The 25,174-nt window shown below is 32.6% G+C and overlaps 3 protein-coding genes across 5 annotated transcripts; 2 read left to right on the top strand and 1 right to left on the bottom strand.

Annotated features, from left to right (window-relative positions):
• Window positions 1–2,505: 2,505 nt before the first annotated feature.
• Window positions 2,506–6,942, top strand: LOC121204850 (serine/threonine-protein kinase rio2). The gene is made up of 14 exons (XM_041075543.1): window positions 2,506–2,733; window positions 3,526–3,648; window positions 3,732–3,778; window positions 3,861–3,931; window positions 4,209–4,322; window positions 4,411–4,586; window positions 4,673–4,761; window positions 5,201–5,318; window positions 5,426–5,499; window positions 5,581–5,628; window positions 5,812–5,965; window positions 6,133–6,237; window positions 6,322–6,432; window positions 6,616–6,942. The coding sequence occupies exons 2-14, from the start codon at window positions 3,565–3,567 to the stop codon at window positions 6,790–6,792; spliced, it is 1,368 nt and encodes a 455-aa protein (XP_040931477.1). The 5' UTR covers window positions 2,506–2,733; window positions 3,526–3,564; the 3' UTR covers window positions 6,793–6,942.
• Window positions 6,943–8,516: 1,574 nt separating this feature from the next.
• Window positions 8,517–15,055, top strand: LOC121204849 (outer envelope protein 80, chloroplastic). Its single transcript, XM_041075542.1, has 16 exons — window positions 8,517–9,239; window positions 10,002–10,095; window positions 10,225–10,307; window positions 10,404–10,501; window positions 10,600–10,669; window positions 11,209–11,299; window positions 11,714–11,795; window positions 11,928–11,963; window positions 12,812–12,965; window positions 13,036–13,176; window positions 13,373–13,443; window positions 13,532–13,610; window positions 13,682–13,797; window positions 14,051–14,198; window positions 14,480–14,549; window positions 14,776–15,055. The coding sequence occupies exons 1-16, from the start codon at window positions 8,640–8,642 to the stop codon at window positions 14,928–14,930; spliced, it is 2,088 nt and encodes a 695-aa protein (XP_040931476.1). The 5' UTR covers window positions 8,517–8,639; the 3' UTR covers window positions 14,931–15,055.
• Window positions 15,056–16,642: 1,587 nt separating this feature from the next.
• On the bottom strand, window positions 16,643–23,716 carry LOC121204848 (zinc transporter ZTP29). 3 transcript variants are annotated; one of them, XM_041075541.1, is made up of 13 exons: window positions 23,620–23,701; window positions 23,287–23,398; window positions 21,842–21,900; window positions 21,104–21,196; window positions 20,906–20,995; window positions 20,361–20,442; window positions 19,946–20,001; window positions 18,907–18,963; window positions 18,431–18,471; window positions 18,047–18,114; window positions 17,713–17,769; window positions 17,466–17,583; window positions 16,643–16,918 (listed from the first exon to the last, which is right to left on the bottom strand). In XM_041075541.1, the coding sequence occupies exons 2-13, from the start codon at window positions 23,348–23,350 to the stop codon at window positions 16,873–16,875; spliced, it is 831 nt and encodes a 276-aa protein (XP_040931475.1). In that variant the 5' UTR covers window positions 23,351–23,398; window positions 23,620–23,701; the 3' UTR covers window positions 16,643–16,872. The 3 variants fall into 3 exon arrangements, with proteins under 3 accessions (XP_040931475.1, XP_040931474.1, XP_040931473.1); XM_041075540.1 differs by having other exon boundaries at window positions 23,287–23,393; XM_041075539.1 differs by having other exon boundaries at window positions 23,287–23,716.
• Window positions 23,717–25,174: the final 1,458 nt, after the last annotated feature.

Here is a 25,174-nt window from a genome sequence, read left to right as displayed (position 1 = left end):
AGCATTAATTATAATAAATAATTAAATTTCTAAACAATTCCTACCTTATTCCCAATTTAATCCTAACTAAACTTAATTATTTTCTTAATCCAATTCACTCTCTTTTTCTATTCAAATTTTGTCTAAACTTATATTTAACTATAAAATTTCCTGCATATTTCTCTAATTTCTAAATTTTTTCGATTTAGTCCCTACAACATAAAACTTATAGCCTAGTTTACAATTTAATCCCTTAATCAATTCTAACTTAGAATTCATTCAATTAAATCCCTAATTCCATAATTTGTCCAACATGAACCATATTTGGAAACATATGAACTCTTGAACTATCAACTTAATTTCATCAAAATCTTGTTTCAAAGCTTCTAAAACATCAAGATTAACTAAAAAGGACTTAATTAACTTACCAAATTAACTCCAAGCTTCAAATCCTTAGTTTTCTCTTTTATTTTTTCTTTCCCTTTTTCTCCCCTGCTTCCCGTTTTCAATTCTGTTTCTATTCCCTTTTGTTTCTTTATTTCTCTTTTATATTTATTTGCTTTACTTATTTAATTAGCATATATTATAATATATTTATTTTAAATATCTATTTTAACATCATTTACATATTTTACAATTATACACATATTTACTTCTACATTTGTACCAATAATTTATTACATTTGTCATTATTTAATTTGTTTCTCAAACAAAAATCTCATAATTTAAAATTTTAATTATTTAATTAACAAATATCTTTTTACTTAAATTATAAATAATTTAGTATTTAAAACACAAGTGTACCAATATAATTTTTACACATGTATATTTTATTACCATATATTTATCAACTATTTAATTTATTTAAAATATAATATTCATTAAATAATCATAATAATTATAAAACCATAATAATAATTTTAATATATATAATACATACATTCAAGAAAAATCTTGATTTTTCTTCCATTTGCAGCCTCAATTTATGTAAATGGCTTAATTTCCATTTGATCCTTTTTATTTTCTATTACTTTAGAATTAAACTTTTACCCCTTTTTCAATTTAGTTCTTTTTGCTAATTATTCTAAATTAAGCTACTTTCACCTAATTAAATCCTAATTAAACATACCACTAGGCTTATAAATATTTGTAATAATTACTTTCGAACTTATTTCACTAAGACCGATGCCCTATAACTCACTTTTCCGGTGCCTGTGGATTTTGGGTCATTACAATTCAAGTTTTGTAGGCAATTATTAAATATGAGTTATTCGAGTTGATTTCATTAAGGGTAATCTGGAAATATAAAATGAAAATTTAAAATTTAAAATTTAAAAGGAAATTAAATTAATTAATTTTAATATTACAGTAACAAATCGATTGATGTTATCAATGGATTAAAAAATTTCAACAAATTATTCAATTTATTTTGATGTTTTGAAATTTAAAAATTCGACATTAAATAAAAAGAATTTTTGGCAATGGGATAAATAAGTACAAATTGACAATTTTTGTGTATTATTTTAGTTTCTACAGCTTTTTTTATTCCAATCAATACTTAAAAAAATATTTTTTGGGTGACTAAAATGAAAGCAATCTAAAAGTTGGGAGACCAAAATGAAAGTATAAACATAATGTGAGGTGAACAACTAATTGCTGTAAGAGATTTAGGGCCAATTTGGCAATGTTTTTGAGAAGTGCTTTTGAAAAATTTAAGTATTACTGTCAAAAAGTGCTTTTGAGAAGTAAAATGTCCATTTTAGACACGATATTATAAAATAACTAATATGTATTTAAATAATGTTCAAATTAGTTAATATTATGATATTTTAGCAAAATATAAAAAATAATTTATTATAACTTATTGTTAATATTTTAATATATAATATTAATTTTAAATATTTCTAAGTAATTAATATTAATTATTTCATAATTATTGAGAAGCTCGAATATGAAGAAAAACAGGATGCCGACGTTACCGAACTAAAAAAAAAGTGAAAAAATTAAACTATATTTCATAATTATTTCATAAAATCAAAGAGAATAAGATGAGAAGGAAAAGATAAAACTCACCGGTGGTGGAGAAGAGGAAGAAACCAGAAAAGAAAAGTAAAGTTCAAACAAGAAAAGGGGAAAAAATCTTCTAAGGTTTCGAAAAAACAACAAGGTTAAAATAGTAAAATACCAGCCAAGAAGCACTTTTGGCTGAGAAAAGTAAAAAAATTCTCCTTTTTCATCTGTGCAAAGGTGCTTAATTTAAGTTAAAAAAATTTCAACACTGCTGTTTATTCTCTATTGCTTTTAAAGAAAAAATCACTTTTTTGAGCAAAAACCTATCAAAAAAGGAATGAAGAACGGGGCCTTAATACTTGAGTGACTAAAATGAAAGTGCCCTAAAATTTAGATGACCAAATTGCAAAGATTTCATTTTGGATGACTAAAATGAAAGTGTCTACAAGTTAGGTTACTAACTAGGTAGTTTGCCCTAAAATTAACTTATATTACAGACACAATTAATTTAATAAAAAAGAAAAAAAACCCTAAAATGCCTAAAAAATAAAAACCAAGCAAAACGTCTAAATCTAGTCCCTAATCTCCCAAAACCCCAAAATTCCCAGTGCCGACAGCCCGACAGCCCGACACACTCACACGGTCACACTCACCACCTTCCGGCGTCCACCAGGCCGCTACCATCGTACTTCATTCGTCCTCCACCGCTCCACCATCATCGTCTTTCACGCCTTGACCACAAAGGTAACATGCAAGTGAACAGTATATATATCAGGATCTTTGTTGTCGACTAGTATTGATTCTCTGCTGTAGTGCTGGCTTTGGGTTAATGATAATAGTTTTTTATTATTATTTTTTTATGAATCAAAACGGAGACCTTTTTGTAAGAAATAGATGAAGTAATGGAGTATCTTTGATGGAATTGGTTCTCAGTATGTTTTATGCTTAATTAAATGTCTTCCTAAATCATATGGTGAATTTTCGTTTGAGTTTTGATTCTTTTTCACCGATGTTCCAGGCATTGTAACCTCATTAGTATGAGTTTGACTGTTTCATCATTATAGTTGGACTCACTTGCAATTAAAAACTGATAAACCAAACCGAATCGGTCTTATTCGGTTTGGTTATTTTGGTTACACTCTTCAAATCGGTTGGGTTATTTCAGTTTGTATAATTAGTTAGTTTATTTGGTTATTGCCATATAAAAACTGAACCAACCAAATGCATTCCCCTATATGAAAAATTATATGGCACTTATGGAGTTTTTAAATTTTTATATGAAAAATTTTCCTTATGTTAATGTGTGGTTTCTAATTTTACTAGGCTTGCAAAAACATTAAAACTCTTATTAGAATCTGCTTAGAACCTAAATAATCCAAACCTTAAGTTTAATTGAAATCTTCCAGGCTCAAACCAACACTACTTAAAAAACAAAACTTTGGGTTTTTGGCTTTTGCTTCTTTCAATGTCTTGTCTGTATTACGCCGCTTCACTGTTGGCTTCGTTTGCTCAACTGAAATTCTTGTTTTGAAGCAGAAGTAGAAGTAGAATAAATCATCAAGAAGAAAGAACAAGATGAAGTTGGATGTCGATGTTTTGAGATATCTCTCCAAAGATGATTTTAGGGTTCTAACCGCTGTCGAGATGGGCATGAGAAATGTGAGTTTATTTTTTGCTTTTATTTCCTTTTTGAAATTTATTTTCATCATTAATTTTTACTTATTTTTATTTTTCTTTTTCAGCATGAAATCGTGCCCTCAGACCTCATCGGTCGTATTGCTTCCCTCAAGTAATTATAATATTATATTGATTTATAACTAATTATGCCTTTTTTATTTGTAAATAATAAAATGTATTAATGATAATTGCAGGCATGGAGGCACTTATAAGGTCTTGAAGAACTTACTCAAGCATAAGCTAGTGCACCATGATTCTTCCAAATGTTCGTTTTTACCCTCATTCATTTTTCTTTCTTATGTTTAAAGATCGTGGTTGAATGTTATTTTTCTATTTATCTCTGGAAAAATGAAGTGCATGCTTTTTTGAAGAATAAGCATGTTGGAATTGGTTTACATTTTAATCAGATTATTGTTTTAGTTTTGCCTTATCTGAACTTTTCAAGTAGCTTAAAGTAAGTAGCAAAGGCAATAATCAAGCATAACAATTATGTATTTTGCTTTTGAATAACTTTTAGAGCTTTTTTTCTCTCTTAAATTTAGATGATGGCTTTCGTCTCACTTACCTTGGCTATGATTTCCTTGCCATTAAAACCATGGTCAACCGCGGAGTCTTTACTGCTGTTGGTCGTCAAATTGGGGTTGGCAAAGAGTCCGGTAACTCTTTCTATCAAAATCTACCAGTTTGTGTATTTTAATATTTCATGACAGTTATTGAAATTATCTGACGTTTTGCTTGTTCAAGATATCTTTGAGGTTTCCAATGAAGATGGTACTGTGATGGCAATGAAGTTGCATAGGCTTGGTAGAACGTCCTTTAGGGCTGTCAAATCTAAGCGTGATTACTTGAGACATCGTAGTAGTTTTAACTGGCTCTATTTGTCTCGGTTAGCTGCACTCAAGGAATTTGCGTTTATGAAGGTTTTTTTTTTTTTTGCCATTACCTGCTTTGCTTCTTCCTTGTAGCAAACAAAGTTGGGACTCATGCATGCACTTTGCTTATGCAGGCTTTGGAAGAGCATGGTTTTCCCGTACCAAATGCTGTGGACTGTAATAGACATTGTGTTGTTATGTCACTTATCCAAGGTTATCCGCTGTAAGGGTTTCTCCTTAATCCTCTGCATTTGTTTGCTTTTAATCCTGTTGCATGCATGTGAAGTGGCTTTTGCATCTATAGTTTGAAGTGAATGAACAAAATTGATAGTTGGAAAAAGTGAATGGAATTATAATCTTTTCGTCCTATTTCTCATGAAATGAGTTCACAAGAATTGATGAGAGCATGCTTGGTTGTTTCAATAAACCAATTTTACCGATGACACTATGATAGTGTTAATTGGTGTTGCAGTTTTAAATGTTTTTTCTCTGCGCTGTTAGAATTGCAGATAACTCTAGGTTTATCTTCATCATGTGTTGATGGCTACTCTCTGCTTTCCCCCCTTTTCCTTTTCTTATCTTTCTCTCTTTAGACATTTGGGCACTTTAACTGTCTTTTGGCTTAGATGTCTTGGATTAGTAGTTTCTTTTGCATAATGCAGTGTTCAGGTGAAACAGTTGCAAAATCCAGAGACAGTTTTTGAAACAATCATTGGCCTTGTTGTTCGTCTGGCAGAACATGGTCTCATTCATTGTGACTTCAATGAGTTTAACATAATGGTAATCCTTTGAGGCACGCTTACAACTTTAGTAAGATCATGTCATTAAATTGGTTCAGTTTTCCTTTAATTAATTTAATAATATGTTTTCTGAAATTTCCTCTGTAGATTGATGATGATGAAAAGGTGACAATGATTGATTTTCCCCAAATGGTATCTGTTTCACACCGTAATGCGCAGATGTATGCTGTTCCCAGTTCTTGTGCTCGTTTTAATTGTGAATTAGTTGTTATATACTTATGTTTCCAAGTTTCTATTGTCAGGTACTTTGATCGTGATATAGAATGCATTTTTAAGTTTTTTGGCAAGAGGTCAGCGATTTCTTTTCTAATTTAATATTACATTTTATATGATAATGATATGATGATTATGTATAACCTGTTGGCATTGTTAAATTCCAAAGGTCGTAGTTATTTTGGCCATGGTAAATATCCTCCTCTTGTATTTAAACACAACAACTTCTGCGTTTTATATCATTCCAATGCTTTTTCTAGGTTCAACTTGTCCTTCGAAGAATGCTCTGATGATATTGATGATGATGAAAGTAGCAGACCTTCCTTTTCTTCAATAACCAAAACTGCTGGTTTTCTTGACAAGGAGCTTGCTGCCAGTGGATTTACGAGAAAAGATGAGGATGACATTCAGAAAGTACGTATGGTGAAGCATTACTTTAATTTTTACCATTTTGGGTGTTCTTTTTTTATGTATTGGTTAATTATTTTATAAGCATGCCATGTTTAAATTTTCAGTCTTTCAGACTTTCATAGGATGTCATACCATACATAATGATTGCAGCCAATGCTACTTTTCTGCAGTTCATTGAAGGTGATGTTGAAGAGGATGATGTCTCTGATGATGAACATGATTCTGAGTTATGTCAAACAAATATAAAGGGCTTTGATTCATTGCACTTAGATCAGGTGTGTTATTCCTGTATTTTTGGATTATGAACATGAATCTGAGTTATGCGAATGTGGATACTGATTATTCAAAAAATGATTCAGGAAGAGTCAACTTCAAGATGTAACGAGGAAGGTCAAGTAGTTGAAATCCTCCAAAGCCCTGAAGTAGGCCAGAGTGGTGATCCTGAAAGTCAAAACTTGAGCAGCAATGAGGTATATGTATATGTATTTGTCTTTGCTCCAACTATGTTCTTATCTATATTTTCTTGAATATATAAGCTGCATCTTTGTTGGTTTGGTTTTTTGGCTTTTAGTCTCGAATGGCTTTCTTGCATAAGATTATGATAAGGTTGTTGATAGAGAAGCAGATTGCTAAAGCTAGTTTTCATGTTGCAGGGTGACGAAAATGACGACACCGAACTTGTGAAGAGTTTGGCGAAGCAGAGACGACGAGCAATGGCAGCAGCACGCAAAGGGCATCATAAGAATAGCACATCTAGAAATTCCTACAAAGACAAAGGCGGTAAATCTTCTAATAATTCTAAAATCCAGAAACAACTGGCTAGTTGGTAAACTTTAGTAATTTATCCAACACAAGCTGAGTTAAAAAAAAACGTACATCTCAATAGAGATGATTCAGTATTATAGGTTTTTTTTTTTTTTTTGGTTTTTAGCTTTACCAAGAACCTCCTGTTTAATGATCAAATTATCATTTTTGTGCTATGGATTTTTAGTTTTTATGTGTATATGTACACACAAGCACACACATTTAGATTGAATTGGGTTTTCAGTTCACAAAATTTGGAACTCAGTTTATTCCAACTAAACTAAAATATTAACTCTATTCCAATTTGGTTTTATACTCTTATTTGATTCTTTTTAAATAATACAAGGACTAAATTCATCTATTTAATAGTAGAAGGGCTAAATTGATCCGCATAAACTCTTGCTTGTGTAATTTTTTCTTTACACTGATTGTATGTTTGTAAAGATATTGTTTATCTATTATGTTGTCAGACGCTCAGTACCTCTGCTACCTATAGGTTCATAAATAGAGGGGAAGCGTCTGTGAGTCTAAACTCACTAAGACTCTTACCCCTTTTGTATTGGAAACAATAGTGACGGTGAAATTAATTGCTGTAGTTATGAGATAAAAGATTTCATCGCATTACAGTCACCAGTAAAGTTTTAACCCGGACAATATATCACGGTCCATCGTGAGCAGCGCACACAAGGATGCTAGAGAGGTCCCCCCAAGACAATGTATCACATATTACCCTGGACCTCAGGACAATGTATCACATATTACCCTCCGAGGAACGTGGGAAAAGACAATAGAAACTTAAGTCCTTTTCAATAGTATATGCACTCCAAATGACAATTAAAATATAATTAGACTTCAAATGGATTAAAGCATTTGGGTGGTTGTTCTCTTAGAGGGATTGGATAATTAAATAGATTAATTTAGTCCACATATTATTAAAAAAATTAAATGAGTCCAAATTATATTAAAATTAAAATTCATTTGTAAAAATATACACTTTAAAAATATTAATTTTGCTAAATATATGCTTTGGTTTTTTTTTACTTATGTTAATATATAAGCTAGCAATAAATTAATTTAATTAGTAATATTTTACCCATAATTTGAACAAATTTTGTTTTTACAAGAGTTTTTATTTATCTTTTTAGTTTCATTCAAGTTTAAAATTATACTAATCATTCTTTATTTTATATTTAACTATTATAATACATATGTAATAAATAAATTTTTTTCAATCATGTTATTACACTAGTAACCAAATGATGCATAAATGTTAATTCTATTCTAATTTGACTTTATTTGATTTTTTTTAATTGTATAGGGGCTAAATTGATCCATTTAATTGTGGGGGACTAATTTGATCAAGTTCCTATAATAGAGGGATCTCTCATGTATATTCACCTTCAAAAATAATATTAGATCATCTTGGTTAAATCCTTCGTCTGGTTCAATTAAATAAATTATTAAAAAAATAGTTTAATCGATTTAACTATTGGTTCAATCGACCAATTTGATGAATCGGTCCAACTAACCCAGTCAGGCTGACCCTTTATTTTGGATTGGTACCAAATTCAACCAGTTTGGTTCGATTTTGAAAAAAAGTGCTGAAAAGAGTTTTGCCCCATGATTACTATCCAAATTGACTTGATTTTGAAATTAGACGGACACAATGTAATTATCGAGATTTTGAAGGACTAAAAAACTAAAAACCATATTTGTAATAATTAAAAAAAAAAAATTTTGGTGATGTCCCTCGTAGTTTTCGAACCCAAAAATTATTTCCCGATCAGTTCTTTTTTAATGTTTTCACGGTATTTATTGCAATCAAATTGAATCTCGATCTCATTTCACAATCTCCGGTTGTTTTTCATCAGCAATGCATGAAAACGACGGCGTTTCCTTCACCTCTTCTCCTCTCAAAATCCCTCTCTCACAAACTCCAGCTTTTCAGCTCACCGGAACTCGTCACTTGGCGTTTCAACTCATTGACTCGCTCAGGAATCGCTTCAACAATGTAAAACATCACTCGACTCAGTTCAATGTGTCAGCTCAGTCCGAGTTAGGAGTTCGCTCGAGTACCAGAAGATCTCCCTTGTTATGCTTTGCATCGGTGTCTCTCGCAGCTGAAAAACAAAGCATTGGTAGATCGCCTCTACTGTATTCCGCTTTCTTGTCGTTGACTCAACCGGACTCGACAGAGTCGACTCAGGATGGACATTTGGCAACGGCAGGTCCGTTCGGCGAGGAGAGAGTCCTAGTTGGTGAGGTTCTGGTTAGGAACAAAGATGGAGAGGAATTGGAGAGGAAAGACCTCGAAATGGAAGCTCTTAACGCGTTGAAAGCTTGCGGAGCTAACTCAGCATTGACGGCCTGGGAGGTACAAGAAGATGTGGACCGGATCATTGATAGCGGCTATTTCTCGTCGTGTATGCCTGTGGCTGTTGACTCGCGGGACGGTATTAGATTGGTGTTTCAAGTATGTTATCCAAAGCTATTTCTTCATAATTAGAGTTTTTGAATGTATTTTTTTCTTGAAGTTGAAAATGTTACATGTAGCAGACTGCTACGTTGTGTGGCTTTTACATGGTACTAAGCAAGGGGCGAAGTCAGATTTTTTTAAGGGAGAGCATAATTGAATTTTAAATTTTAGGAGGGGCCAAAATGTAATTTTATCATTAAATTAACTTTAAACACTACAAAATACTCAGAGGACTAAAGAGAATTTTTCATTTTTGGGGCCAGGGCCACTGCCTGCCGCCTCTAGCTTCGCCCCTGGCACTAAGTGTGATTCAAATTCTCAATAAGCAGCCTATTGAAGACACTGAGGCTGTTGCTACTGCAGAACAGCGGCTGCAAATGCTATTTCTTCATACTTGTACATAGACCTATACACTTAGCTCAATATGATCAGTGTAGAGTTGGGGGCTTGGGGTGGTTGATCTCTTTGGCACTCAAGAGGTGAATTGGCTGCATTGTGCCTCCTTCTTTCTGCCTTTGTTGGCAACTGCCTCCAGGAAAGCAGAGCACATGGTTACTTCATAGAGTGTTGCTAGGAAAACTTCATGCAATGAGATACCATGTGGAGTGAGTAAAAGGAGCAATGCTGGTTTTGGTTGGTTTTCCACATGTGTCATAGTTTATTTTCATTGTCATATTGTTTCTGTTTTGAGCAATATAAGCGTATATCTTATGTGTATATATAACTGATTTAATTGAAATTGGGTTCTTGTGGCATAAGGTTGAACCAAACCAAGAGTTACGTGGATTGGTCTGTGAAGGAGCTAATGTTTTGCCATCAAAGTTTCTTGAGAATGCTTTTCGTGATGGACATGGTAGGTTTTCTTTTTGCATTCTTAAGTATGGATGTATATACATTTTAGATTATCTGATTAATGAACTGCTTTCTAATTTTGGTCATGCTACGCCTTCATTATTTTCGCTTATGGTGTCAAGTTGTGCAGGAAAAGTGGTAAATCTCAAGCGCTTAGGTCAAGTAATTAGTTCTATCAATGGATGGTATATGGACCGTGGTATTTTTGGTTTGGTTAGTGCTTTGCCTTTTTTAACTGGAGATGCTAATGTTCTCTTCGTTGATCTTTAAATATAATCATGTTCAACAAACTGTTCTTTGACCTTATAGGTTTCTGGAGTTGATATCTTTTCTGGGGGTATCGTTAGGTTAAAAGTTGCAGAATCAGAGGTCAATGATATTTCCGTACGTTTCCTTGATCGAAAAACGTAAGAACCTCCCTTCAGTTTGCTTTACCTGCACCTGGGTGTGCATTTACTTAAATAGGATGTACTGTATGACCAGAAATGTTTTGATGTTGTCTCAGTGGTGAACCAACTAAGGGGAAGACAAAGCCTGCAACAATACTTAGCCAACTCACAACCAAGAAGGGGCAGGTGTGACCCTAGATCTAGCTTTTCGTACATAAATGAGCATGTAATTGATGAAAAGTCTTAAAGAGTTATCTATTCTAATCCAAGAGTATGCCCATGGAAGGTAAAAGTATCATAGAGGCCCCTGTACTAGAAGCTAGCTTACATTTTGCCCCCTTTACTCAAAAAATGGGAAATTAATCCCTGCATGTTAGATTAAAGAGTAATCTGACCCTTTTAATTAAAATTTTTATCTATTTTTACTGTTAAAAACTGGTGTAGCTGACAGAATAAGCAGACACTTACACGTGATGTATCACATATACCTCATGCTGACATGCAAAGACCAATTTTTAACAGTAGAAATGGACAGAATTTTTAATAGAAAGACCAGTTTGCTCTTTTGATCTAACGTACAGGGACTAATTTGCTCATCTTTTTAGTAGGGGGGCAAAATGCAATTTGGCTCCTAGTGTAAGGGCCTCCTTGTACTTTTGCCCCCATGGAAATTGCCATTTGTCCCAACTAACTTGGATTGCTTCATTTAAATTATCATCCTACAGGTGTATAGTAGGCTTCAAGGAAAAAGAGATGTGGATGCTATATCAGCTATGAGTCTCATGGATGTCAGTATCCTTCCTCAATCAGCTGGAGGTGAGGAAATATATCTTTTAAAGACACATGCATGCAAATACTGGATATAGTATTCTGAGACATGCTGAACTGGCTGACAAAATGTTTAAGCTAATTCCTGGAAAATGTATTTGATGTGCAATCTCCTTAGTTTTTAGTCTTCGTTTCATGCTGAGGACCTTACCTGACTTAAAGCTGAATTTGCAAACACATAGTTATGCTATAACAAGAATGTCTTTGGAATTATATTGTGGAATATTATTATTGACTAACATTAACCATAAATATTATGCAATAATTGTGCTTAGGGTTTGGTCCTAGGGCATTACCCTGAACTTGCTTGGTCATATTATTATGGTGCTTTCGTGTTAATATTTTGAGTGTTTTTCTATGTATTTACTTGTTGATTATTGTTTGGATTGTGCAACATTGTAGATGCTGGTAAGGTTGATTTGATAATGAATGTTGTTGAGCGTCCAAGTGGTCGTTTTTCTGCTGGTGCTGGAATATCTAGTGGGTAAGACTAGTTGAATTGCAATACTACATGTCCTAGCTTCTAACCTCACCTAATTTAGTTACCAGACTTAATGCTTATTATACTATAGTATATCTAAATGAACATTTATTGAAGTAATTTTTAATTTTGTAGGATTACAAGTGACCTCTTATCAGGACTCTTTGGAAGGTAATATTGCAAGCTGCTTTTCTGCCTGATTAGTTTTTCCATTCATCTTACTTCATCTGGGGTTCATTGTGATAACGTGATTAGTGCAAATGATTATATGTTTGATCTCTGTGAATGTCTTGCCATGCTTCAAGGAGCAAGTTCAATTATTGAATGGAATGTAGTTCACATTGGTTAATTTATTCCTTTACTCATATCAGAACTTTGGTCTATTCCTTTGGTTGTCAGTCTTGTGGACAAGGGTTTCTTATTTCTTAGTGGTCCTTATCAACCCATTATTTGCATAGTAGTTGATATAATAGAAGTTGCTTTTGTGGGGTTGCATGTTTCAGAGCCAGGGTACACCAGTACTGAAGGAGAAAATCATATTTACAGTGATGTATTTATTCACTGCTTTTTCTTTCCATTTATTTTTTTCCAAATAAAAAGACCTCTCCAGCTCCTATCAATTTTGAAATTGAGTAAATTGGTCCCTCTCGAAAAAATCAAAGCAATTTAATTCCTGTAAATTTCGAAAGTGAGCAACTAAGACTAGGATTAAATTGCTTCAATTTTTTTGAGAGGGATCAATTTGCTCAATTTCGAATTTGACAGGGACTGAAGAGGTCTTTTTAAATTTTCTCCATCATCTTGGTTCCTTATTTTATTCCTGTTTCTATGGTGCGAGCTTTCTTATATGCTACTGTGCACGTATGGTCTTGTTTTGTCACTATGAACTTTCTGCTTTTCTCGGTTCCCCCAATTGTTACTGAGATAAAAAAGAGAGGAATTATATTCTGCTATATATATGTTGAGGCATGTGATATGTTGTTTATCTTCTCTCATACTTTATTATTTCCTATTTGCAGTTTTGCATACTCCGAGAGAAATTTGTTTGGAAAAAACCAAAAGCTTAATGTTTCCTTAGAGAGGGGCCAAATTGACTCTACATTCCGCATTAACTACACAGACCCCTGGATTGAAGGAAATGACAAGCAGACATCTAGAACTATAACTGTTCAGGTGGGCTTTGAATTTACGCTTTGCATGATTGAAAGATAGGTTATTATCTGAGCTATTTTGGTTATGTTAGAATTCAAGAAGCTCTGGCACACTTGTTCATGGCAACCAACATGATAATAGCAGTCTCAGCATTGGCCGTGTAACAGCCGGTGTCGAGTTTAGTCGGCCACTCAGGCCAAAATGGAGTGGAACAGCTGGGCTCTTTTTTCAGGTAGAGCGTGCTACTTGATTTGATAGGGGTTTTTTTTCCTTGTCAGCTAGGCATCCTGTTCTCAGTTTTCTTCAAAACTAACTTTGTGAAAAGTAATGCCTTAAATTTAGTTTTCATTCTGAATCTGAATTTGATATTCATTTTTGGGAGGATTAGGCTTATGTCTCAGTTATATGATTTGTTTTTAATATTTTAGCGCGCAGGTGCTCATGATGAAAAAAAAAATCCACTTATTAAAGACTTCTATGGCAGCCCACTCACGGCAAGGTATGTGTCTCTTAAATTTGCTTTTGTTATTACTTTTATGGTTTCATTTGCTGCTAATCTTCTATGAAATCCCCTTTTCTTAATGTAGTGGTAAGCTATATGACGATATGTTACTGGCCAAAGTTGAGTGTGTCTATCCTGGTTCTGGTAACAAAGGATCCTCGATGGTTAGCATCTGTACCCTGTGGTTTTCCATCACTTATAATATGGATGGGCCTCATTTCTGTTACCTTTGCAGTTTATAATTAACATGGAACAAGGACTTCCTGTCATTCCTGATTGGCTGTACTTCAACAGAGTGAATGCTCGTGTGAGTAAAAGTGTTAAACTTGGTCCTGCTCGTCTTCTTCTAAGGTATTATGTTTACTGTATACAATGTACTTCTTTGTACACGGTGTGAAATGTGATCACTTCTGTTGTGTATATTTGTGAGGATAATCATTACTTGACATTTCTATATCTTTTAATTTGCTTTCTAAACTTTTAAGTTTTCAATGGTTGGTTGGTTTGACTGTGAACTTCAATATATCTCCCCTATACGGAATTCAGATAGAGAAGGGAGAGAGATTTTTATAGTTTGCTGATTTGTGCTGTTTTTGCTTGCTAGATTGTCGGGTGGACATGTAGTGGGTAATTTTCCTCCTCATGAAGCCTTTGCTATTGGGGGAACGAACAGCGTGAGAGGTTATAAAGAAGGTGCTGTAGGCTCTGGTCAATCTTACGTAGTTGGCTCCAGTGAAGTTTCTTTAAAAATGGTAGGTGTTTAACAATTCTGCCTCTTATTTTTGCTTGAATATTTAGGTCCGGATTTTGTATTCCTTCGACTTGCCTTTGTTTGAGACCTTTCACCTTGATTCTACATGATTTTGAGCTTTATGAGCTATGTTGTTATGACTCTATTTTCCTTGAAGTATCAAATTCCTTTGTTGGACGCATTTTCATATTCGACACTCACATTGTAGTCCAAGTAACATAGCTCGAGAGATTTCTACATAATAGCTTAATTTTTATTCTTTTATCGATTGCTGTTGTGCAGCTAGGGCCTGTGGAAGGAGTTATTTTTGCTGATTATGGACATGATCTATGGTCAGGCCCCAATGTGCCAGGTAAGTTTTTTTTTTTTTTGGTAGAAAAAACAATTAGAAATGGTATGATACAAACACCTCTAGGTGACAATCTGGTGGCCGAAGAAAATTCGGATCAAGTTCGGGTCTTTTTGGATCTAAGTTATTGTCTTTTAAAATGAATTCAATTATATAATGGATTGGTTTTTTTTTTTAATGAAATTCCTTGTGTAAACTAACAGATGTTGGTTGAGGTCGGTTTTTGTAGGGAATCCAGCCGCTGCGAGGAATAAGCGCGGGAGTGGATACGGATACGGGATTGGTATCCGACTGAACTCGCCTTTAGGACTTCTGCGTCTTGAATATGCTTTCAATGACAGGTTTGCTAAGAGGCTTCACTTTGCATTTGGCAATCCTAAATAAACTTTTAACTGCTTTCTTCAGTCCATTAATGACCAAAATGATAATAATATTATAAATTCTAGTCTTAAGTCCATCTTTCTTGGATAATTAATTTCTATATTATTTAGATTTGACAATTTTGGACACGATTGAACGATATGAACAAATAAATAAAACACAATAATAATAAAGCGAATTCGTCACAAATACATGAATGACTTGTAAGATATAATGTTGTCATTGAAAAAGGGGGACAAAGGATGACATAATTTGAACTCGTGTCATCTAAATTATTGATGAGAGCTTTAATCATTGCTCTAAACATGTGTCGGCATTGTCATTGGATATCTTGATAAATCTTCTTGATGCATGATTTTGAAATGAATCCTGCTCTAGCGGCATTGGTCAAATTTTATAGGCACTAATTCAAAGTAGTCCTTTTTAAGCTTATTACATGGATCAATGTAATACAAAGATATTTGAACTGGATTGGGTGGATCAGGAACTGGTTGGGTACCGATTGGGAGAAGAGCTTTGAACCAGTTAAATCGAGAACTAGTACAAATCGGTTGAATTGGCTAAAAAAATTGGTTGGATTTTTTATTTATATAAAATTAATGATATTTTAATCAAACCGGTTGGAACTGGGTTCGATGTAGAAACTGGGTTTGATGTAGAAAATATTGATGTAATCCCTTTATTTATAAAAAAGAATCAAATAAGATCAAATTTTAACGGAGTTAAATTTATTTTTTTAAAAATGTGATTTATTGTTTAACAAAATTAATATTTTAACATTTTTTATGGTCATGTAAAACAAATATTTAATTTAAAATTGAATTGCAAAATGGGAAAAAAAAGTAACTTTCAAGTTTTCTTTTAAATAATAAATTTTGTTAAAATTTAACTTTATTTAAATTTTTTAGTAGTACAAGGATTAAATTGACTATACGAATGGATTTAAATATCCATTTCTAATATGGTCAAGTAAACAAATGGATGAAATTGCATAGAATTCGGTAGTTTCATTTCATTTCCCATATAAAAATCGACTTATTTTAATAAACAGCAATCAAAGCACAATAAGAAGAAAAAGGGATTTGTTATGAACATGTTATTAGGGTCAATAGTATGGCAACTCAACCTTTCAACAGCCAAACAGGTGTTTTGAAATTTATTAAACTTATAAGCGATTTAAACTTAAAATGACTCGATCTATTCAACACTTTGACAAAGAAAAGCTCAATCCTTAAAATCGAATGATTTAGATAAAAAAATAATTTGCATTTGAGCATTAACTTGAACCTTTTAAATTTTGAATTGGCATTTTTAGATTTTAAAATTTAAGTTAAATTGTTAATCTTAAAAAAATTATTTTTGTTAAATTCAAGTTAATTGAAACGTTTTTAATTACATTGTTACTAAATGGGTACCTTCTTTATTTAAAAAATATAACACTAACCAATTTAACAAATACAATTAATAGCATTAACAATTGAACTAAAATTTTGAAATCTAAATTCTTGAAAATAAAAGCATAAGGACTAAATTCTTAATTTACTAAGAGTGCAAGGACTTGTAGCATATTTTAACCTTGCATAACTATACTAATCTAAAAATTGTGCCAATTAGAGATGCAAGATTCAATAAAAAATCAGATATAACAAATCTGAATTTGCACTTTGTTAAAGAAATAAAAATGAGGTTTGTAAGGAAATTAAACAGTCAAGGTATATAAAAATACAGTATCCATAAATTTATTTGTAATCCCCTCTTTTTTTTCCCCCTTTTCAATGCTCATGTTGTTACAAGGAAACAAATTATGTACATTGCAAACTGGGCCTGTTCATCCTTTTTGCTTTTAAGATATCTCATAGTTTGGCTAAAATTATCAGAGAAATCAACTAAATAAAACATCTTGGTTCAGGAATTTACAACATTTTTTTGTTCATATGGAAAGAGGTTACAAGCTCATGTCCTTCGGTAAGCTTAGTTCGAGAAAGTATAGGCTGCAGACAAAACCAAAACGAGATATGTCAAAGTTCGTAAGAAAACAAACATATATAATGCAAGTTTCATTGGGTAGAAGTATCATGGAGACCTGAAGTTAGATTGCATTTTGCTTCCTTTTATAGAAAAACTGGACTAGTCTTTTATAAGTTAGATTAAAGTGCAAACTAGTCCTTCCTGTTAAAAATTTTGTCCATTTCTACTGTTAAAAACTAACATAGTTGATGAAATAGCTAGACAGTTATACGTGGCGTGCCACGCGTACTCATGCTAATGTAACTAATTTTGTCATTTTTTGAGTAGAGAGGACAAAATGCAATCTGACTCCTAATACAGGGCCCTACATGGTATTTTTACCGATAATTCTGCTAAATGTTGTTTTTTCCCATGTTATTTTGTGTTATCATGATGTGCCTTGGATTAATATTTCTGTTCCTCATCGAGTTTGGAACATTGTTTGTGCACTATTAATCTTTCGATACGATAACAAGAATCAAAGTGCCTGTGTATATATGAGCTAAGAACTGAATATTAGAAGCTTGTTACCTTGCAGACATGAAAGCCATCCCGAAGAACACAGCCTTGACAGCTTGCTTCTGCCCGGCATAGTCAAATGCCAATGGCAGCATTTCATGTAATGTTAGGAAGGCCATCACCCCACCAACTGAAAATTTTAAACATAAATTTAGAGTTAAGAGATTTTCACTAGATGATAATATCAGAGGGCACAGTAAACTAGATTCTTTTTTTCCAGAACCAAAATCCAATACGAATGATTGATGGTACGACAAACCTGATCCTAACAAGCCCTCGAGAATTTCGGGACTTAAGCTGCTCGGGAACAGATAAGCTGCAGTGCAAGAACAAAGATAAATCAACAAAGATAATCTGAAATCTTGAAAGAAAATAGGCTATAAATTCAACCTAAATGCAAACTATATTCAACAAAAAAAAAAAAGCCATTCCCGATTCACAAAAGAAGAAAGAGGATGTGATTTTACTATAGCTCCAGTACTTTCATGATATCACAGCTTATAGCTCGTAACCGATGTTTACATTTCTGTTAGAATATGAAGATTTAACTTCTTCAAAAGAATTTTTATGTTTAAAATTTACTATTCGCTTACCAACAATTACAACGCCGAGAGGCTCTGCAAAACCAGAAAGAGTTGCCAACTTGAATGCCTGCCACTTGCTGACAAATAATACAAAACCAACCAGTTAACAGTTTCGTCATACAAATAAGTTCGAGTTCATTTACGCTAACACCTGCACTATAACAGGCAAATTAATCCAACTATCATGACTAGAATAGATGAAAATCAGCTAGTAATAGATGAGCAAGCCATTATTCCACGATTATTGTCCTATCATTAAGTATTAATTCTCACACACTGTGCCAAATAAATTCAGACCTACTACCTACAAGTTTGGAAATCCCTACTTTCTAACCATTTGATTGTCAAATTTGAACCCCGAGTTTCAAGACCGGTGTCCCAATAAACTCTCACCTCTGTGTAGCAAAATAAACAGGCAGTGCAACAGCAACACCCTATAAAATGAACATAAAGAAGTTAAGGGAAAAAAAAAACTTGCACTCTATTATACATAAATGTATGTATGCATTAATTATATTGTAAGATATTAGACTATTGCATTTTGTAAGCATGACCGATTTTTAATCAATTAACAAAATAGTTCAGCATGCATGCATACACATGTATCACAGATTAGACTGGTTCTTGTTCATTGAAACTGGATTCTAATTCTTTCTTTTTACAAAGTATTGGATATATACCTCGCCGTGGTAATTAATAAAGCAGTTGTAAAATAATCAACCAAATGCACACCGTTATCATAATCACTAAATTCAATATACATATATGAAAACGTAATTTATTTTGATTATTTTGAACTAGTTAAACCAGGAACCGACCACTTAAGTGGTCGCTTTCAAGGTCCGCTTACTGGATTAGAGAGTATGTACCTCTGGGATGTTGTGCAAAGCAATGGCCAAAGCCAAATTAAGACCGACACGAAGGCCCTATAAGAGAAACATTAGGCAAGAAAAAGAGACTCATTAGCATACATATAAATCGTGGGATCTCAACTAGAAATTTATATCAATTCAATACTTCCTACAGTAAATTAGTAGCCTCTCCTAGCTAACAAGAATGAACCATTTCAACCAATGAGTTGCTAGCATCGAGAAGATATTCCTTCAAAGCGAAACAATAGCAAAGCAAGTTTAATACTGAGATTTTTTTTTTCTGACGAGTATATTCCGACTTTAATATTCCCAATATTCTGCAGACTTGTATATGGAAATACAGCCATGAACTAATAAATTGCTCACCATCTTATATCACTTGGCATGGTAGCATTCGGCTTTTGTTTTGGGAGTGGGGAGTAGGAGTTATAATTGGCATCGGAATCAACCCCCCAACCTCAACAAAGAGGTTCTATGTAAAAAGGGTCCTTTGGGCTACGTCCTACGAAATGTCATTTGGACTTCTAGTAGTAAAAAGTTTTCAACCGACTTCTTATTTTTAAAATTTATTATGGATAAAAATTTGAAAAAAAAATCATAGAAACTTTCAATGAAGTAGTTTTCAAATATATTTTTTATAAAATTTAATTAATTAAAATACTTAAAATAAATGAAGTCATTTAAAAAGTTAGACCTGAAAAATGTCAACTGTGATATTTTTATTGGCACAGGAGGAGTATTTCCTATTAGCAGAAAACCTTCTCCTGGTGTAATTTCCGAGTTTTTCTAGGCTTCAGAATAGTTCAATCAAAATCCTTGGCACATCAATAATCTAGAATCATGGAAAAATCACTGAATAACAATGATAATTTAAGTTGATAACATTTAAGAAAAACAGCATCTAGATTTCCGAATCAACAACCATTGCTAACCATGAAAAGGTAACTTATCATTCAAGAAAACCTCTTCTGGAGTTAAAAAGCTGCAAAATTAACCAGCTAAGAATATTTGAATAAAGTAGGTTGGGACTACCTACCTTCATGGATCCAAGGAAAACTGCCATCCCCTCGGGAAAATTATGCAAGCTTATGCCTGCCATTGATAAAAGGAAAAATGTTCAGTCACTCAAACCGGTATGAGCATGTCCCATGGTTAGGAAAAAGGAAATAGGGGAGACCAAAAAGGGTTCAAAGGGAACTAAGATGTCGAATCTCCCACCCTGAGATTAATAAATATTGTCCTAATATCATATAAAGGAGAAAAAATATATACATAATGGAGAAAGAAAATAATGAAATATTCACACTTTTTTTCTCTTTTTGCAAGAGCAAAACCAAATACTAAAAATACGAAAATGTGACAAAATTTCAAACCAGATACCCCGAATATTTGTAAATGAAATGTCAAATATCCAAAATTTCGAACCAAATTCCACTACAAGACAGCTTTACCTATTGCTGTAATAATTCCACTGAAAAAAACCTGGCGTCGATGCTTTTTCATCATATCCTTGCCCCCTTCATCACCCTTGTTCTGTTCTCAAATCATTAGCAAACAGTCAATGAACCTTTTGATACTAATGGGATTAAAATATGCTATAAGTCCCTGTACTCTTCTTAGATTTGGAATTTAGTCCCTGTACTTTTATTTCTAAGAATTTAGTCCCTCTACCTTTCAAATTTCAAAATTCATGTCCAATGTTGATACAGCTAAGATTATTTTATTAAATTCAGGTTCACTACAACGTCATTTTTTTAATTATATTCCAACCAAGTGAGTTTTTTTATTATTATTTCAAAATGTCACACCAACAAATTTCAAAAAAAAAAAATTAACAATTGGACCTGAATTTTAAAATCTGGAAAGTAGAGGGACCAAATTCCTGAAAATAAAAGTACATGGACTAAATTTCAAATTTAGAAAGAGTATAAGGACCTATGGCATATGTTAACCTTTTGGTTTAAATAAAGATGTATAACACAAAAATAGTCCAAACCTTTTTGCCTTTCACCTTAGAACTGTGAGATAGGGTAGGCTCGGGTATAAAATTGGCAACCACAGCAAAGAAGATAACACCAGAAAAAAACTGCATTGTTGTAGAAAGAAATATTAGATATCAAGAACATAAATGGACCCTGAACTAGAAAAAGGTCATGCATGGCAATTAGAATGGAAGTGATAAGATATAGCTAACCCAGAGGTTGCCTTTCAAGAACCCAATTGAGTTCATAGCGTTATGAGCTAAATCAAGGAATGATATGCTCAACATTAGACCTGCAGCAAAACCCTGCATTAAGGTGACACCATGGTATTAGACAAGATATTTGCATACAATCCATCTATATTTCTTTAAAATGTTGTGTAGCACTATGTTGCTCGGACTCTTCACTTTACATCAAGCACCTGTGTCTGACATTCCTGTCTGACACACAGATATGGGGATATGACTTTTGAAGATCCTTCAAATAAATGGAAGGACTTACCATACCCAGTGTCAGGTACACACTCATATCCGACACTCACACCCGAGTCCGAGTGACATAGGGGTAGCATTCTCGAATTAAAGAAATATAAGGTGGACAACTTTTTACTAAGAACTTCGAAAAAAACCAAGCAGCTAAGCAAACAAAATTCCCACCAACAAATGTTCAAGGCTACAATCCTTCTAATGCATAATTCTTTAATAAAAAAGATGGTGTGTTTTATGCATTTAAAATTTTTAATAATTAATATTTTCTCAATGTATTTGATTATAGTATTTCGAAATCACTTAATTAGAATAATTTCAATGAAAATTTATTGAAAATGCAAAATCTATTCAATATTTAATTATTATCATTGAAAGCTCCTATTAGAGAAATATCACCAAGTAACTAATATTTGGATGAAGGGTTTCATCCTTCTTCTTTGGAACCAGATCTTGTAGCATTACCTGTAAAAGCCCGAGCATTTTCAAATTGGGAGCTTGATTAAGAATTACGAAAAGAGCACCTGTTCCAAAATGGAGGATGAGCTGTTAGAATAAATAGCAAACTGTTCCAGAACTAGTCGCATATCATTAATTGTATGAAAACGAACACCAAATAAGTAATGAAGAAAACTGCTGGTCGAGTCTTAGCTCAATTGGCATCGGCATTGTTGCCAGGAGGACATGGATTCAAGTGCATTGAAGCACATTATCCTCCTATTTAAGAGTTCGGGAGGGGCTAGAGGTAGTACTAGGCATTATGTTCAAACAAAAAAAAAAAAGGTAATGAAGAAAAGGAATCAACAGAAACAATGATATTATACACTTAGAGATAATAACATACTGTTTTATGCTTAAGTATTAAACTTATCAAAAAAAAATTTCAGTACACCATAACGTTGTTAACTAAACAAATTCGAGACCAAGTACACCAAACAAAAAAAAAACTTAGCACTTCCTTCGACAACAAAGTCGAAGCCATTATGAAACCGGGGATGACAATAGGGCTAACAGAGATGCAAGGATGTGCTTTCTGCATTACTACTTGAAGCAAAAAAATCATTCCCATAGTTCGAGCACAACATGCCAACTCATTTTCTACAAGATATTGAGCTCTTTAAATCTTGCTTGATAGCTAACTACAAAGCCTAGAGGTTAATCTCAGATATATCCACAATCAGTGATCTATCTCCTTCCTCTGTTTAACACAGACAGCAAGGGTTTACGGTCTCTCTAACATTCTTTGTCATTGTAGAACACCGGGACTAGTAAATGCGACATTTGAAATCACTATGAAAATATAACAAATAAAAGCAATGTTACTTCGACTCTTCATTTTTTTTTCTTGAAATATATGGTTTTTTTATGCATATTCGGAGAAGTATACAAGTACATGACTCTCCTAGAATCCTCCAAATATATGAAAAACTCTTTAAAAAATTAAACATACCCATATCAGACACTCAAACAGAAGCCTGAGTTTTAGAACTTTATAAATTACTAAAAGAAAATTGGGAATTCTCTGCTCTTAGCATGAAACTTTCTCGTTAAACAATACACCCACGAATAACCAAGTTTACAACTAAAATGTTTTCACCAATTGCCAACATTTGTAATTTCATACTACGATTTTCACAGTATTGGAACTTCAACACAAAGCCATCACATTTGTATAGATAAAATCCAATACACCAAAACACAAATAAAACTTCCATCGTGTTGAATAGATTTCAAAACAAAAATATGAACAGTTGTTTTCGCACATGGAAGAAATTTACATACAAATTCATTAAGAAACCACAAAGTACAAAGTACCCAGAACCCCATATATCATAACAATGAAACAATTAAGGCTTTACTGATAAAAAAATAGCTTATTAAGATTGGGAAAAAAAAACTGGTGAGCTCACCTAGAGAAGTACTCAATCCACCGACGAGAGAGAGAGCAAGCGCCACCAAAACCTGAGAATCCATGGAAACTTTTGCTTCCTTTTTTGTTCTATATCTCTTTTATTTCCTTTACTTTGAAAAAGAAAAACTATAAGCAAATTGGGAGTGGGAATTTGATAATTTCAGGGTGGGGTTTTGGATTTTGGACTGATAATGACAACCCCAAAAAGGATTAAATAAAGACAACAAAAAGGAAGGAATAATTGAAGAAAAAGAAAGAGATGAATTAATAGAGAGGTTGAAGAAATAGGGGAGCTATGATTTCATGCTGTTTTTTTCTGTTCTTTTAATACCTTGAACCACCATTTTTCTTGCTCTACAGTCTATTCCATGCTTCAACCAATTGTTCTTTTTTTTTTCTGCAATTAATTGAATATTGCAAGTAGATTACCCATAAATTTGGACATATATAAAATGCTCTATAAAAAGGGAATGAATAAAGTAAGATAAAATATTCAGCATTGACTGTTGGCTTTGGTTAAATTATGCTATTAGTCCCTGTATTATGTATAAGGTATGGATTTAGTATTTTATACTCTAATTTGGTCAATTTTACCATGTTTTCCGGAATCGGATCGATAGTTGAACCGATTAGGCAAATGGTTCACCGGTTCAACTAGTCTAATAGGTTCATCTAATTCAATTAGATAAAGCATTAAATATTTCATAAAAATAAAAAATATATATCAAATTTTGGTTCAACCGATCTGTACCAATTATTGAGTCAATTGGTTCAATGTCTCCTTTGAATTGGTACCTTAGCCGATTTTTGGTCCAACCGGCTAGTTCAGTACAGTTTAAACAACCTTCAATTTAGTCATATATTTTTTAAATTTTAAAATCTTTAGTCCTAAACTAAAACTGTAGCAATTAAATCTATTAGGTCAAATTTTGATATTTGTCTCGTAAGTTTGTGATTTAGTTCGTATTCTCCAATTTGATTATTTTTAGTTCATAAATTAACATGACTTTTATGCAAGTAGATTTGTTCAAGGGTCGGGTTGCCCGTTCAAGCCTGAAGATCTGACTAAAATTGGAAGAATTTGGAAAAAAATATATTAAGCCAAAAAATGAGCTTAGACAAAAAAAAATAGACTCGTTTAAAATATGAGTAGGGCTTAGGCTCAAGGCCCAAATTTGACCTGACTTAACTTGTTCTCTAAGTTTATATTATATTATATTATATTATATTATATTATATTATATGTCATGTAATTCATAATAAATGCATTCATGTAAACATTAAAAAAATAAGTTGCATGTATATAAAATTTTAATAAATGAAAAATATTAAATAAAAAATAAAATAAATTTTTTATTATAAAAAATAAAAAAATAATATGGACGAGGCTAAAATATACTTAGGTTAATCATTTATAAATATAGATAGGTTTGGGTAAATTTTAATACCCACAAGAGATTTGAGCTAACATATTTAATACCAATTTGATGACGGATTTTAAAGACTCAATTAAAATATTTTAAAATTTTAGGACTAATTTAAAGTTTGAGCTATAGTTTGAGAACATCCAATAAAATTAACCCGAAAATTTTATATGTGGCATCCTCGGAATTTTGGTTAAAATATGCCATCAGTCCATATACTCTTCCTAAATTTAGAATTTAATCATTATATTTTTATTTTCAAGAATTTAGTCTCGCTATTTTTAAAATTTTTAAATTCAGGTCTAGTTGTTAATACTATTAGAAAGTATTCATTAAATTTGTTGGGTGATATTTTGAAAAGAAAAAAAAGCACTTAGTAGCTATGTAACTAGAAAAATAACTTTGTAACTAACTTGAATCTAGCAAAATAATTTTAGTAGTGTCAACGATTAGACGTGAATG

This window comes from Gossypium hirsutum, chromosome A08 (genome assembly GCF_007990345.1).
Source record: "Gossypium hirsutum isolate 1008001.06 chromosome A08, Gossypium_hirsutum_v2.1, whole genome shotgun sequence".
NCBI classification, from domain to species: Eukaryota; Viridiplantae; Streptophyta; class Magnoliopsida; order Malvales; family Malvaceae; genus Gossypium; species Gossypium hirsutum.
Note: the sequence above shows the minus strand (reverse complement) of the source record. Positions and strands in the feature narration are given on the sequence as shown.